A 17681-nucleotide genomic window follows, 5' to 3' on the forward strand; every position below is an offset into this window, starting at 1 on the left:
TAAGTGGCAGGCTGGGAATGAAGCTCAGGTTAGCCCACCAAATCTGAGGGCCCGTCTCTCCAGAAAGGGACATCTCGTTTTGAATACCTAAGCAAAGTAAAACCAGGTGGCTGTGCTTTGGAGTTCCATGACCATATGCCATATTTTCTTTCTCCTTTCACTGCCATTTTTTGTCACTATCAACAAACTGACTTCTAAACTACCCCCCTCACAACACCTTCCAGAGCTCTGGCAAAATTATGCCAAAAAGCAAAATTTATTAGAATCAGGTAAAAATTAATTATAAACAGACTCTGGATAGAGGCCACTACTACAAGCAAAAGGCAAGATTATTAGAACGTGAACTCTAATATCTACTTTGGCTACGCATTCTGGCTTTGGACTCTAAGATGTCAAGGAGGTGAGGCTCTCTATGAGATAATGTACTGTGTTAGTATAATGCATTTGGTGATACATTACTATAATATGTTGCTACTTACAAGAACATGTACCAGGGAGGGACATTTTGGCAACATTGAAAAGGAAACACAAAACTGTGAAAGAGACAGTCTTAAGGGACACAAGAAACAATGCAGATCAGAAATCTGAAAGAACAAGATAAATTCTAAAATGGTTAAACCTGCAAGTCTGCTAACGTGAGCAGGACAGGGAAGTAAAAATTAAAAGAAAAAAGAAGGGTGCATGGGTGGCTAAGTTAAGTGTCTGACTCTTGATTTCAGGTCATGATCTCACAGTTGCAAGATTAAGCCCTGTGTCAGGCTCTGTGCTGGGCGCGGAGCCTCCTTGAGATATTCTCTCTCTCTCTCTCTCTCTCTCTCTCTCTCTAAGGAAAAAAAAGAAACAGGAAATGATGACAGATGTATATAGCTGAAAAGAGTCTGAAAGAGGCAATGAATGTAAAATAAAATGTGAGAAACTTAGGAAGTGAGGTAGTGTTAAAAAAAAAAAAAAACTATTGTTTTCAGGGGCGCCTGGGTAGCTCCGTCGGTGGAGCATCCGACTTCAGCTCAGGTCATGATCTCGCAGTCCGTGAGTTCGAACCCCTTGTGAGGCTCTGTGCTGACAGCTCAGAGCCTCGAGCCTGCTTTAGATTGTGTGTCTCACTCTCTCTATGCCCCTCCCCTGCTCATGCTCTGTCTCTGTCTCAAAAATAAATTAATAAAAACATTAAAAAAAAAAACTATTGTTTTCAGGATGTGAAAAATTATAACACAGTTGACAGTAGGAGCAGCCACACACACACACACACACACACACACACACACACACACACACACACACAACGTTTTAAAAGTACACAAAACGTTTCTGATAGCAACGAATCAAAAACATCTCCATCACAGGGTCATTGTTGGGATACTGCTGTTCTAAGAACCAGTCATACTAACAATGAAACACCTGAAACAGTTGAATGAATGAGTAATTTTTATGCAAACACGGACATACAGATCAAAGGAACAAAACAGAAAGCCCAGAAACAGAGCACGATTATTCTAATGAATTTACTATTTCACAAAGGAAGCATCATACATAAATTTTCTTTCTTTCACAGACAGCAAATGGTGTTGGAAGGGTAGGTTAGCAATTTTAGGGTTGGCACGACGCAGGGTTCTAAATTAAATACCGTTGGGTTAAGTTCAGGGGTTTTTGTTTGCTTTTTGTTTTTAGTTCAACTATTTCCTCACTCATTTTCAGCCAGCTGGATCTGTCCATTTCTGAGAAGTGCGTTGAAGTCATCAATTACGGTAACAGCCGCATCTGTTAGTTTTTGCCTCATGTACTTTGATGCTCTGTTGTTAGATGCATACACACACATTAAGAACTGTTATGTTGGGGCGCCTGGGTGGCTCAGTCGGTTGAGCATCTGACTTCGGCTCAGGTTATGATCTCACAGTTTGAGTTCGAGCCCCACATCGGGCTCTGTGCTGACAGCTCAGAGCCTGGAGCCTGCTCTGGATTCTGTGTCTCCCTCTCTCTCTGTCCCTGACCCACTCGCATTCTGTCTCTGTCTCTCTCAAAAATAAATAAACATTTTAAAAAAATTAAAAAAAAAAAAAAGAACAGTTATGTATTCCTGGAGAATGGATCCTTCTATCATTATGTAATGTCCTTTATCTCTAATAACTTTCCTTACTTTGAAGCCTGTTCTGTCTGAAATTAATAGAGCTACTCCTGCTTTCTTTTGATTAGAGTCAGCATGGTATATTTTTCTCCATCCATTTACTTTGCTTTAATTTTATTTATTTTTGAGAGAGAGAGAGAGAGAGAGAGAGAGAGAGAGAGAACAAGTGGGGGGGAGAGAGAGAGAGAGACAGGCAGACAGACACAGAATCTAAAGCAGGCTCCAGGCTCCAAGCTGTCAGCTCAGAGCTCAACACCAAGCTTGAACCCACGAAACGTGAGATCATGACCTGAGCCGAAGTCAGATGCTAAACCAGCTGAGCCGCCCAGGTGTCCCTCCATCCATTTACTTTTAATCTAGATGAGTCTTTATGTTTAAAGTCATTGATACATACTTTTCGATCCATGCTGGCAATCTTGGTCTTTTAATTGGCATACATACACCACTGACACTCAAAGTGATAATTGATACAGTTGGATTAATACCTACCGTATTCTTTGGTTTCCTATTTGTTGCCCTTGTTCTTTGTTCCTATTTTTGTTTTTTACTCTTTTTCTGCCTTCTGTGATTTTAATTATTTTATATGATTTCATTTTATCTCCTTTCTTACATATCTCTATTTTTTTTTTTAGTGGTTGCTCTAGAATTTGCAATATACATTTACAACTAATTCAAGTCATTTTCAAATATTCTCTGTACCATCTTCACAGTAACTGTTCCAAAATAAAGACGTTATTTTTTTTTCAGTCCTAATCACAATTCAGTTTTTTTCTTTTTAAACCACATAAACAAACATTCAACAATATAAACATTAAAACATTTGGACAACATAAAAAAATGTATAACTAACATAAAGAAAAAACAACTGGGGAGATATCTGAAGCAAATATAACAGAAAATTAAAGAGTATATATGTTTTACAGGTCATAAGTTACATAAGAGAAACAGTGAGAAAAAAAAGTTAAGCATGTAAAAGAAAACTAGAATTCATATAAAAGGAACTGCAACATGAACAATGGTAATAAAGAAAAAGTTTAGTATATGTGCTGCCGAAGCGAGCACTAAAGAAAAAGTTTAAAAACGTAAGCTATTAGATATTATCTGACTAACAAAACCATTTCAAACAGTACCCAGTGGTGGTGATGCTCTATGGAAAGTCTAGTCAAAAGAAACCGCTTCACTTACACAGTATTGGTGGCCACATAAACTGATAAAACCCTTTTGAAAGTGTTATGGACTAAACTGCGTCCCCCAAATGCAGCTGTTGAAGCCCTTACCTCCAACGTGATGGTGTTTGCAGATGAGGCCTATGAGAGAAAATCAGGTATATACGGGGTCCTGAGAGCAGTACTCTCATGATGGGATTAGTACTTATATAGGAGACGTCTGTCTGTCTGTCTGTTGTGTGAAGACATCAAGAGAAAGCAGCCACCTACGAGCCAGGAGTGTTCTCACTGGAACCTGACTGTGTCGGCACCCTGAGCTCAGACTTCCAGCCTCCAGAGCTACGAGAAAATACATTTCTATTGTGTAAGCCACCCAGTCTGTGTTGCTTTGTTACAGTGGCCCGAGCTGATTAATGCAGAAAGGCAATTTGAAATATATTGTATGAAGAACAATAAAAATCTCCATCCCTTGTAATCCAGTAATCCTACATCTGTGAAGTTAATCTTCACAGAATCTTTGCAGGTAATTCAACAATATGACAAAGAGAAATACATGAAAATATTCATTACCTAGTTTTAAGTTTTTAAATTGGTTAATAATCTAAATGTCTAACAGTGGAGAAATGAGTAATTGTGGTGTTCCACTTGATCTAATAGGATATCATATAAAATCATTACAAAAACTATGTAAACTTACAGGAAATGCTTGCAATAAAATTAAGTGCAAACCAAAAGCAAAATTCTGGAATATGAGGTTACTCGTGTAAAAAAAATATGGACAAGATATAAAAGGTTAGGTATAAACAAAATTAAATTTTTTGGAAAACAATTTTTTATTTTAGTTTAATTAAGGTTATAAGAAATAATACTCAAAAATATACTTGCTAGTAACTTTAGACAGATCTTTTTTTTTTTTAATGTTTATTTATTTTTGAGAGAGACAGACAGTGTGAGCTGAGGAGGGTCAGAGAGACAGAGAGGGAGACACAGACTCCAAAGCAGGCTCCAGGCTCTGAGCTGTCAGTACAGAGCCCGATGTGGGGCTTGAAATCACGAACTGTGAGATCATGACCTGAGCTGAAGTCAGGCACTTAACTGACTGAGCCACCCAGGCGCCCCTAGACAGATCCTTTCTTAAGTATTAATAAATACATCCTAACTCTTGAATTACAGAGAAGTATTGCTTTCTGGCAGTAGTCACAACTCCCCCAAAAGAGTCAGAATGAAATATTTACATTTTATATAAGAAAACCGTCCAGTTTTATTTACTACATACTTCTTATTGTGTTACTACTTACATAGAGATGGTTTCCAATGCATCTTCAAAGATGTCCTGGAGGGGAACAAAAAATACAGTGAGTTTCTCAAGAATCCAGACTATGTGTGTATATGCAGGGGCGGCGGGTGGCTGGGATGGGATGCAGTAGAGTCACTCAATTCCCATTAAGGGACTGTCTTCTAGAGAAATCAAGCAACTGAATTTAGGTGAGGGTTAATCTTTTTTTTAAATAATTAAGACTAGTAAAACTAGCAATCAAATGGGACCAGTTGGAAGAGTGTGATTTCTTTAACGGTGTTGTGTCTCCTTCCTCAGTCTCATTCATACCACACGCAGAATAAAACAAACTGGACTTGCCCAATTTCGTCTTTTCTTGCTCCGTGGCTGTTAGCATCCCCCGGACCTTCCTTTCACATCTAGCTTCATGAACCTTCTAGCTAGTCTTCCTGCCATCACCTTTTCTCCCCCAGTTAATGTGTCCACAAAAGACAGCCCTTTGCTTCATGCCACTGGTCTGCCCGTCCAAAAGCTACAACAGGAGAAAAACAGGAGAAAAACACACACACCTCACACTCATACACACTAACACACTCATAAACTCAGTCATACACACACACTCACAAATACACATCCACTCACAAATGTACATACATATAAAGCTTACAAAAATCAAACCAGGCTCCTCATCCAAATACGTGGGACGCAACATAACCCAGTCCAATTTTCTTTTTTTAAGTTTACTTATTTATTCTGAGAGAGAGAGCAAGCCAGGGAGGGGCAGAGAGAGAGAGGAAGAGAGAGAATCCCAAGCAGGCTCCACGCTGTCAGCACAGAGCCCGACTTGGGGCTCAATCTCATGAACCGTGAGATCATGACCTGAGCCAAAATCAAGGGTCGCATGTTTAACGGACTGAGCCACCCAGGTGCCCTCTAGTCCAATTGTCAAAGCATCTTTCTGCCTGCATCCATGCCACCATCACCATAATCTGAGCACAAGGACTTCACTGGTCTCCCCACTCCTACACTTGATACCCTCCAATTGAGCCTCCACACAACTATATTCTTTTCTTTCTCTTCCTTTAATAAGCTCTTGCCATCCCACTGTCGTAGACCTTTTTACAAGCTTTATTGTACTTAGAATCAACCAAACTCCTTCCCATGATCAACAGAGCCTTGAGCAACTCTACCTCCCTCTGGCCACCTCTCTACCCACCTGCACCCTGGCTCCCTCCATTTCATGTGCAGGCCTGTCTTTGTGGTCCTTGAACAAGCCAAACCCCTCTTACATCTCTCTTCATCGCTCTCTCCTTCCCAGAAGGCCCTTTGCTCAACTCTTCCCGTGGCTGACGCATTCCCATCCTTCAGTTTTCAGCTCACAAAGAGACTGTCTCTAATGACCCTGATTAAAATTACTAAGAATAGCAGCTCATAGTTTCTCATCATCTGATTTATTTCACGCGTTACATTTATCATAATCTGCGATCATTTTGTTTACTTACTTGGTTACAGCCTGCCTCCATCAAGGCAGGTTCTTATTTATCACGTCTACAGAAAAATCACCAGGGCTTGGCACAGTAGCTGCTCAATAAATACATGTTGCCTAACGAGTGCGTAAACGGAGTTCGGACTGTCAAGGCACTGATCACATCACCTCATTTAGAGCCCTGATGCAGAAATGAGGAAAGAGGGCTACCTGAGCTCTACATTTAGGCAGGAAAGGGGGGAAAAAACGTGTAAATACTAAGAAGATGCAACGTTGCAAGTAGTGGCAGAAGGTCAGACTCTGGATTCCCCAACCCGCTAATCCACATTGGGAGGGAGGCAGAGTCAACGGCAAGTCAAACTTAACCCCACTCTCCTGGAGCAAAAGCGGAAGCTCATCAATTAACTACCAGAAGAGAAATGAACTAGTCCTGAAGCAAAGGCACCTAAGCCAGAAGTAAAAAGATGCTTCTCTGGCCTCCATTAAAAAATCCCCATTTAGAAGCAGACTCCTTTCTCCAAATCAAAAGTCTGTGGAGGCTGTTGGTATCACAGATGTTGTCATTTTGAATCACAGCACAACGTCTCACCTGTCAGCACACCGTTATCATCAAGAGACTGTGGAGAAAGGAGAAACTCTGCTCTCCAGGAACACCAATCCGGCTGTGATGGTCCAGCTCACAGTCCGTCTGGTGTTGTCAACCCCACCCGGGCCGATTTTGACCAAGGAAGGGGGAACGTAGACATCACACGCCTGGAAGGCTACCGCGCACTGTCCCCTGCTCATGAACCTCAACCCAAAGCAGGGCACGCAGCACACACTGAAAGACTTCCCGAGTTCCCTTAAGGAAGGACAACTCAGGGAGCCAGCTCTCAGTTCAGTTTAAAAGGAGACGAGGCTTTTAGTCTTATGCAAGAAATACTCCCTCAGAAGAAGAAAAAATAAGAATCTCACACAAGAAATCATCTTCACTTAAGTAACATCTCTCCATTTTGTCATAAGCAGAGCGTTCTCTAAATAAAGGACGCTGTACAACATGGGGCCATAGTTAACGATACTGCCTTGTGTATCTGGAAGTTGCTGGGATAATAGATCTTAAAAGTTCTCACCAGCACAGAGAAAAGCCTAACTCGGTGAGGTGGTGGATGCGTTAACTAACCTTATTATGGTAATCATTTCACAAATGTACATATATCACATCTCTGCATTGTACACTTTAAACTGACAAAATGCTAAATGTTAACTACATCTCAACACAGAAGCTGTGGAAATTTACGTTTATTTGAGAGAGAGAGAGAGAGAGAGAGAGAGAGAGAGAGAGAACACGTGTATGTGAGAGAGCACAAGCAGGGGAGGGGCAGAGAGAAGGAGAGACAGAATCCCAAGCAGGATCTGCACCATCAGTGCAGGGGCCGATGTGGGGCTCAAACTCACAAACTGTGAGATCGTGACCTGACCTGAAATCAAGAGTCGGACACTTAGCCAACTGCACCACCCAGGCACCCCAGAAGCTGTGGAAATTTTTTTAATTAAAAAAAAGAAAAAAAGAACGTTAATTTCTATTTTTTTTCCATTTAGATGAATAATGAAAATTGAATAGAATATCTCTATTAGGAATGGAGAAAATGCACCAGAGTTCTAGAGTACTATTCTAATAAACTAGAGGAAAGAGAGGAAAGACAGGGGGAGAGGGGGAGAGGGGGAGAGGGGGAGAGGGGGAGAGAGGGAGAGAGGGAGAGAGGGAGAGAGGGGGAGAGGGAGAGAGAGCAAGCTCTATGAAGGCCAGACAAAAGGTGAAATGTTTTCCTTTGGAAAAGAGGAAGGGTAAAGAGAACTAAGATTGAGCACATATCATGTGCCAGGCATTTTACAAAAGTTATCTCACTTGCTCCTCCCAATTTACATCAAGTAAACCGGGGTAAATCATAGGTAATTACCTGACCCATATGACACAGCTGGTAAGTAAAGGAATTGGGATTCAAGCTCAGATCTTTAACTCCAAAGTATTTCTTTACTGTTAAAACCATCCACAACTTGATATTAAGGCACCTGGGCAGAAGTTGCAAGGGGGTGGGAGAGGAGGGGACAGCATATCTTCTCAAGGTCATACAGCAGCATGGTTGAGCAGGCCCTCCCAGGGATTAGCTCATTCTCTAGGAGAATATACTTGTGTTTGACTTTGCTATTTACTATCTGATTAGAACTCAAATACCGTGAAGTTACATGTTAACTTCTAGATTTCTGAGTGGTAGTAAAACCTTAAAGACTACAGTTTTACTACCCTGTAGGATGCTACCCAGTTTTATGTATAACCTAGTCATCTTAATCTAACATTGCTTTATAAATACCCAGTTCCACAAGTATTCTTTTAATCAGTTTACCATCCCAGTGGTTTCCTCCACGGATGGGTCAAATAGAACTTTTGACATGTTCATTTTATATCATTCTGGGAATTATATTTGTAATTTGTGGAAATTATACTTTGACGTGAACACTGACAACACACTCTCTCCCTAGGTACCTGCAAATATGGTCTCCCAGATCCTTGGGGAAACTGATGTGGATTCCATGGGGGAGAAGATAGAAGTCAGAGAAGTCTCCGGTACCTCCCGCAGCACATACCCAGGGGCCAACGGCTTCTTTTTCCTTCTCTCTCTCTAGGTCCCGACATCCAGTTCAAATTCTGTGCCTCTCCTGCCTCTGCCTCAGGAGCTCCTTCCCTCCGTGGACTCCCATCATCAACGGCCTCCCACCCAAGCACCAAGTACGCTCGCGTATATTCTCCACCGAGTGCAATGAGACGGCTCTACCTGTAGTCTCTTTGCTTCTCCACTCACCACCAACTTCCCAGTGCTTCTCCAGAGCTGGTTTTTATTCCCCCAGTGATCACCACAAGCTGTTTCCCTTAAACATCCCAGGCCTGGGTAGGCTCACAAGGTGGACCCCAGCTGAAACGCATACAGTCAGGAAAGCATCCAGAGTCCTTCAAGTTTAATGATAGTTAAGAGAGGAAAGATCACCCCGCTGACAAACATGATGTGCTCACAGAAAGCGCCTGTGTTTAGTTTCTTCCTTGAAGGCTACCTCATTTGCCTCCCCCATGGCCACGCTGGGCGAACCTTAAGGAGCAATTACCCTTGGGTGTAGTGTAACAAACACTTACACCTGGCTCCTGATCACACATTGCCTCAACACGGTACCTGGCTCTTCCCAGAGCCTATCTTGCCTCCCTGGCTGGAGTCAAGGGCCATCATACTGCTTTTAAATCCACTTTAGAACCTAGCACGGTACTCTGCACTTCACCGACTCTTAGCAAATAACCATTGGCTGACTGGCTGGCTGAGTACCCTTGTCTGGAGAGGAAAGGTCCTTACCTTGAGCGGTTTCATTTTGCAATTTAGCAAATGGACTGACTCTGTACATGAAGGATTCCCTGGAGGGCCTTCTGGAGGCAAGGCTAGCACTCCCGGGCCTGCTCCTGCTAGGTGGGGAGCCTGAAACTTTCCCCCTGTCCACATATGGAGAACCCTGCTCATGGGAACAGAGTGTTGGGGGGGGGGGCGCGGAGGGGGTTGCTGGGGGTGCTACATCAACTACTAAGGCTTTTTAAGCAATTTTCATCTTAATTTGTTATATTTGTCATATTCTGGGTAGCAAAAATGCATGCAAGTGCATGTAAGTAGCAGCAGGTTCTTAACAAATGTCCATTTAAGAATCTTAAATAATGAAGATACTAATGAAAAGGTTTACATTCTGTTTATCCCTAGTGTTTAAGCCTTATTTGGCTTATTTTAATAGCCAAATAAGCTATTAAAAGTAGTAATGTAAATACTCTATATTAACTTCCAAAGAGACCAAACGGATTTACAACCTTTCAAGACTCTCCATCTGAATTTTACTTCATTTTGCAGTGTGAAAAGGAGTGCGTGGCAACTATTACTCCAAGAAGTAGGAAGAAACATGATGGAAATGAAAACTAGATACCACAAATCCAAAAGGCTGAGTCACTTCTCTAGGTCTCTCCCTCTCTCCCTTACCTCTTCCTCCTCCTCTGCCTCTTCCACCATTTTTCCGTCTCTCATACGGATGACTTCACCGGTCTGTGAGCTGATGCTACCCTGTTCTCATCGAGCTGCTGTTCTTCAGAGAGGGATGACAAGGTTTGATGGGGCTCTGTAGACACCTTCCTCCTCAGTGGGAGCCCCCCACCCCCCACCCCATAATACCAGACCCTCCTCACTGGAGCTTTCACCCAGTGTTCCGTTCTATTGACCAATGAAGCTGTGTGTTTGGTACCATGGACTCAAAGAACCCCAGAGCTGCCAACAACTCTGACAGGTCACAGATTCTGCCCCTGGCTCTAAGGCACATCTGGACCATTCCCAGGGAGATGAGACATGAAAAGGATGCCCCAACCTCCCCTGGGGCTAGGGAGGGGATTTATAGCCACAGATATTGGGATCCCAAGGACCACAAACATTCCTGGGCCTGACATTCACCCCTGAATGATATTCAAAATGAGTATGAAGATAATTAAGATATTCAAAATGGTTATTGAATCACTATATTGTACACCTAAAACTAATATAATACTGTATGTAAACTATACTCTGATTAAAATAGAATTTAATTTAACTCAATTAAAAAACAAGATGTTCAAAATGGGGCACAGGACTGACATCAGATGTTAGAATTTATCATTATCGTAGTGGTGTACCAGGATTTCTCAGGTATTAGATGTACATCTTTTCACACATGAAAGGAGAAGGGGCACATTGCTACAGGAACCATATGAGAAATACATAAACTGAAGTGACATCATTGCCCACTATAACATCAACAAAGCATTGATTTTTCTAAATTAGGGTTAATTCACTAAAAAAACATCTTTTTGGGGTGTTAATGAGGTGACTTTTAGAAGAAAGGCTGGGCAAAGACCTTTTTTAAAAAACATATAAACCCTGGGCTCATCTCCCAGCAATAATTTTTCATTCTGCTCACACTTGCTATCCATTTCTCTCCTTACCTTTGTCAGGCTCAAAGAGGAGCCCATAGCCTGCCAGAACATTTAAACTCCCCCATTGGATTCTGAGGGTTACAGCCAGCTGTGTTTCATATGCAAGGCTACATTTTTTAAAATTTCATATTGTGTGAGGGAGCGGCGATGCCCTGAAACCCTCTGAAGCCAAATATAAAGCCCAGCTTCAGCATCCCATTTACTGGGTACGAAGGGCACAAACACCACTCACACTCGCATTAGAGGATTAACATCAAAGCAAGTTCTCTGTGAAACCTTATCTGACCCACAGGGCTCTTCATCAAAGAGAAGGAAAGCAATTGGGGCCCATACACACACTCATATTCCAAGTTCCCACCTGGCCTTTGCAGCGAACAAAATGTGACCTACCCATGGTTTCAGAAGACCAGACTATGAACATAATTCTCAAATAGAACAGATTAAAAACAACAACAACAACAACAACACCACAACAGAGTTCACCTTCTGAACCTACCCAGAAGGTTTGTAAAACTTGATTTGGGGGGATACACAAAGTAAAAAATTGTAGGTTTTCAAAGATTATTCAAAAATAGAGCTTTTAAAATTTTTAATAATACAAACAATAAATCAGCTGCCATAAGAAAAAAAGTTGGGCCTTAAAAGTTTTTTTTTTACACATTTGTCACCTGACATTGAAAATAATCTCACACTGAGTACAGTTAATATGGTCAATTAATATGGCTCTCCGTTCCTCTCATGCCAAAAAAGTACTCTGATACTACCCCACAAGTTCTGTCCTTTTTTTTTTAAGTTTCACATTTACCAAAAATCATAGATCTGATGGTGAAAACTGGGATATAGAGTAACAATTCCATAGGAAGAATCACTTGGAACACAAAAATAAATTAAGCACATTTTCACTTAACAACTCTTACATGTCGATGAGTAAGGTTTTATTCAATGATTCACTCAAGCATCACAGGGGCAATGTAGTACATTTCCACCACAGTAAGGTGGAAAACACACATTTAGGCCTGGAAGTTACATTTGGGCCTGTTCTCACCCTTTCAATCCTTCCACTTCCCCGCCTGTAGAACGGGGATTCCAATCACCTGCCCGGAACTGTTGCAAGGATGCTAGCGAGATAATGCACGTACAGGTCCGACTCAACACAGAATCAATAAATACAATGCCACAGGATACTAAATTCTCAGATATGGAATGAATCAGCAGACTCATAGAGACAGACTGGGATCCCTCCCTGGATTTCCTCGATAACCCTGTCACGCTAAAGATTCTGCACCCTCTTTTGGAAGAGAGACAAAAAAAATGTATCTGGGAATATCTATAGCAAATAGGTGCTCAAAAATGTTAACTGCCTTTACTTCTCCCATCTTAAAATGCCTTCACCTCATCTCCTTTGATGCCCAGATCCTTCTTAATTCAGTAATTCAGTGTGTTACCCAACATGATTAACATAACTTAAGGGCACAGAGCTCAGGACCTCAGCTCACTGGGGAGCAGAGTGACCTTGGCCAACACAGTGTGACTTTGGCCAATACACCCAACCTCTCAGGGTTCAAGCTTCCTCATGAGTAAGGCAGAGATGATGGCACAGATATCATCCCTTATTCAAAATCCTAGCTTCTGTGAATTAAACAGAAATCTTCCCCAATAAGGCAGCTGTTCATCCATTATACATGCTAAAATAAAATCCCTCAGGGAAGGCTGGCAGTCAGAGAGACTGCATCTAAAAGGAATGCCGGGCTTTTCAAAGTTTGAGCCGAATCAGTGGCACTAACTCAATAGCTAGTTAGTGTGTTAAGTATCAAGCAAAGTAGCTCACACAATGATTCTCTAGAATTTCTAAGAACTTCTAGCCAAGCACAGAGAAACCATGATGAGAATTAAAAAGAAACCACCAGATGTCACTCTCACAAACAACAACTGAACTGGACAGCATGGCTCTAGTTTTCCAACACATGGATGAGGGTGTTACCAAAAAAAACAAAACAAAACAAAACAGAAACAGCTAACCTTATGAAGGGGGAAAGGAAGTTCCTTTTCTGCATTTTATTAGAACTATGGAGCTGAGTTACAGCTAAGACAGGGGTTAAACTCTAAGGTGAGCATTCAAGGAGAAAACTGTGTATATAGTCAAAATTTACACTGAACAAATCCTGTAAATTACCATTATATGACAGAGTACACATGACTTTGGATAGACTCTCATAGAGGAGTGGTGTATGTGTGCAATTAAGAGGACATAAGCAAAATGTGTTTTTCACAACTGTGTATTATTAAATTTATTTAACATAAATGAAGAAATTATTTTACTCGCCTGTACAGCTACTATTTTTACGGCTGTAAAAGGAACCTTGCCAACCACTTAACATGTCAAGCGCTCCAGTCCTCTGGTGCAAACCCCACCGGATCTACTGTCAACAGGATAATATTTAGGACATGCGATTTGTGCAAAGGAATAATTTTACACAAAACAAACAGCAGCAAACAGAACCAAAAGGCTGAGTTTTGACATTTTCAACTGTCTCATTTTGAGACCATCACTAGCAGAGATACTTTAAAATTAAAAGGGACACAGAAACCACAGCTTCTTCCTATGAAGAAATAACCGTCAATTCCATTTACCAACAACATCCAGGCACCACACTGGGCTCTTGGATGCTTATTTCTAATTTACAGACAATCATAAAAAGTGAGCAGTTCACCTCTACTGTGTTCTCATAACAACAGGTAACAACACCGAGTGCCAAGCACTGATCTAAATCCTTGATGTGCATTAGCTCATTTAATCTTCATAACAACCCTGTGAAATAAGACTATCACTACATCCAAATGAGGAAACTAAGACCAAGAGATTTAATTAATGTACCCAATATCCCATAGCTAAGCCTCAGTTTTTCCATCTGTACAATCATTATAATACCGCTTCATTTATAGCACTGTTGTGAGATTTAACTGAGATCACAGACCATAATAAACAATGTTTTTTCTTATCATTAAAGTGTTTCTACAGCTGAAAAGTCTCAAGGGCAGCCTACGGATGAGCAAAATGAAACCTCTTACAACATCTTGCTGGACCCCCAAATTTCCCAGCTATGGCAGAGTTAGCATCTCCTGTGTAGCTCTGCTCCAAAGTAGATGCCTTAAGGGGCACCCGGGGAGCTCAGTCAGTTAAATGTACAACTTCAGCTCAGGTCATGATCTCACAGCTCCTGAGTTCGAGCCCCACATAGGGCCCTGTGCTGACATGACAGCTCAGAGCCTGGAGCCTCCTTCAGATTCTGTGTCTCCCTCTCTCTCTGCCCCTCTCCCACTCATGCTCTGTCTCGCTCTCAACAATAAATATTTTTAAAAAGATTAAAAAAAAATTTTTTTTACGTAAAATGCCTTAAAAGTAGGCCACAGAATCTTGTCACTTAAGATAAGTACTCAGAAGAGGCAGCTCCTGAAGAGTAAGGCTTCAAAGGACCCCTCAAACTAAGAAAACCCAAAATTCATGAGAGAGGAGGAAGGAGTACTTGAGCTCAAGAGGTTCAAATCCCGCTTTCTCCACACACTAGCTTTGGGGCCTTGGGCAAGCTATCGTCCTTCTTTGTGGCTCAGTTTCCCACCTCACTGGATTGTCCGTGGATTAAATGACACAGCGAAAGCATGTACAACAATGACTGCATACAAAACATTAGTCATAACCGCTATTATCGTTGGGACTTGTATCTCCTAAAGGCACTGGTGAGTGGCGCGGTTTGCTGCAGCTAGGGCAGCTGGGTAGCACAACCCTTGGCACGAAGAAACCTGGTTCTACCTCCCTCTGGCTGACATGTCCTGGCATCCCCAAACCGATCAGGCCACCACAGCAAACCCATGCACCAAATCCAGCCTGCCGCCTATTTTTGTAAATAAAGTTTTATTGGAACGCTACCACGCTCAATCATTTACAAATTGTGTATGGCTCCTTTCTGTTACAACTTCACAGCTGAGTAGTTGCAAGTGAAACCAAATGATCTACAAAGCTGAAAATACTATCTGGCCTTTCGCCGAAAAAAGTTTGCCTATGTTTACACAACTGGATGAAACCTCAAATTTCCTTACCTGTCCCATTGGATATTTTGAAGGTAGAGTAAGACACAGATGTGAAAAATCTATAAAATGGTAGGGGTAATTTACCAAAACCCAAAGCCTTAAGCTTTAAATTGAAGAGGGAAGTAATGCTAAGAATATGAGCTGTACAGAGTCCATCACTTATTAACTACGTGTGGCCATAAGGGAGCGACTTAGATTCACTAAGATTCATATTCATCATTGTAAAATGGGAATACCAATAATACCAAACATGTGGGGTTGAAAGAATTACATAAGCTGTATGTAAAGTTTAGCTTGGTGTCTTGTCCATAAGTACCTGGTAATGCCAGCTCTCGTTAAATTATTACTTTGTTGTTATTACTGCAGGGAAAAGTTATACGTGACCAAATACTGGACCACTCAGACAGCACCTTCCCTCGGCGGGTATCTACCCTCATGAGAATTATAGGGGCTAGCAAAGCAGAGATGCTGAAAACTGTTAATCTGTTCTCTTGGGGCATTCTAAGGGAGACGAGGCTAAAACTCCAATACATTCACTTCTCTAAATTGGAGAATTGGACTAAATTGGACTAAATTCTCCTTCACTCCCACCATTTCCCTCTCAACAGCAAGAAATTTTCAGCAAGAAGCTAAATGCCTACCTACCTGCACATTTGTATAATGTCGAGAAATAAACTTCACATTCTAAGACAATAACTGAATCAATCCCATCATAAGTGAAATGCTGACATTTTGGTTTCTAACAAGAAACAATTAAATATGGAAACTTACTCAAAACTAGCAGAAAGGAGAGGCTGCCAGAATGAATTAGTACAAATCATTTAAATAGCATCTTGAATGTAATATACATTACACATCAAAAAAAATTTTTTTTAATTTAAAATCCTAAACATGTAAAAGGAAAATACTAAAAATCTGGTAAAACTAATGCATTAAAAAGAATCTGAAATAACTGCAAAGGAGTACCAGGGAGCAGAGGCATTTGGGGCTGATGCAAATGTTCAAGACCTCAATTATAGTGGTGGTTAAATGGGTGTACACAATTATGAAATTTACCCTGTACATTTAGTACGGGTGCATCTTAGTGCATGCAAATTATACCTCCATAAAGTTGGTTCTTTAAAGATTTGGAGAACGACCTAATATAAAAAATTTCCATACAAAGTGTTGAAATGTGGATGCTGATATCATAAGGCTATCATAATAATGGTGTCAGTTCTGCAGCACTCTTCATTGTACCAGGCGCTGCTCTAAATGCTTTTACATGTATTAACTCATTTGTTCTTCTTAGCAGCCCTCTGAAGTGGCTTAGTGTGATCTCCACTTTACAGATGATGAAACTGGGACACAGAGAGGTTAAATAACTTGCTCAGGGTCACAAAGCATGGACCTGACAGAACTGGGATCTGAACCCACAAAGTTCAACTTCAGAATCTGTGATTTTATGCACTGTCATTAAAACCTTTAAAACTCCTTGAGAAACAAATTTTGCAAATTCCACAAACTGAGCTATTTGACAAAATGACCCTCATCAAACCGAAACAAAGCTATGGAGATACAACTTCTTTCCACACCATAGATCTCACTTGCAAACTTAGGTACATGGTCATTTGTTTTGTGTCTGAGTTCCCTCCAGGCCACAGGTTCTGTGAGGCATATCCATAATACCAACCAGGCATAAGGCATACACATGGCAACTGTGTCGAAACTACTATTTGAAAGAATAAAGAAACAAATGAGTGGTCCAGGAATGTACAAACGCATGTGTTTACACTTCAAGCATCACTGTAGATAGAAATTTTGCTCACCTGTGTGTGTGTGTGTGTGTGTGTGTGTGTGTGCACGCGCGCACACGCACTGGTTTCTTAAGTCAAAGTAAAGGTTATTCTGATTAATAAGCTATCCTACAGTTACTGAACACATCAAATGTCACTATGAGAATATATAAAATATTTCGCATGTTTATACACCAAGTGTTACGCTTTGCATCTTAATATATTGTCTCATATAAACCAGACAGTGGGTTTCTCTAAAAGAGGTGTAATTATCATCCCAGAGCTAATAAATGGTTTACACACAGGCCTACCTGACTCCATAGCCTGAGCTCCTATCCATCATGCCCAGTAATCTTACAAGTGGTTTCAAATTTATCTGAAAGGAAAACAGAATTTTCCTTGCCAAATTAAAGCTGTGGAGTTGGCACAGGAAGATATATGTATATGTACATATACATATACATACATATATATATGTATATACACACACACATATATATACATATTTATTTTATGATTCAGTTAAATCTTTCAATTGAAGAAAGAAGAATTATATATAAGTGATGAATTATAATAAGTGATGCTAAGGAAATTGGTTATCTCTTATATACATAAGTGATAATTCTTTACTAATTATATATAAGTGAAGAATTATAATAAGTGATGCTAAGGAAATTGGTTATCTCTTAGGACAAAAATAAAATTAAACCCATATACAAGTTTCCATATAGATTAAGTACACATACACACACA

General features: G+C 40.8%; 1 protein-coding gene across 1 annotated transcript in view; it reads right to left on the reverse strand.

Annotated features, from left to right (window-relative positions):
• Positions 1-17681, reverse strand: part of TTC39B (tetratricopeptide repeat domain 39B) — a 125413-nt gene that overhangs the window by 87318 nt on the left and 20414 nt on the right. Inside the window, 1 exon segment of the mRNA XM_023242337.2 lies at positions 4587-4621. Coding sequence (XP_023098105.1) covers positions 4587-4621 — 35 coding nt within the window.

This window comes from Felis catus, chromosome D4 (assembly GCF_018350175.1).
Source record: "Felis catus isolate Fca126 chromosome D4, F.catus_Fca126_mat1.0, whole genome shotgun sequence".
Taxonomy (NCBI): Eukaryota; Metazoa; Chordata; class Mammalia; order Carnivora; family Felidae; genus Felis; species Felis catus.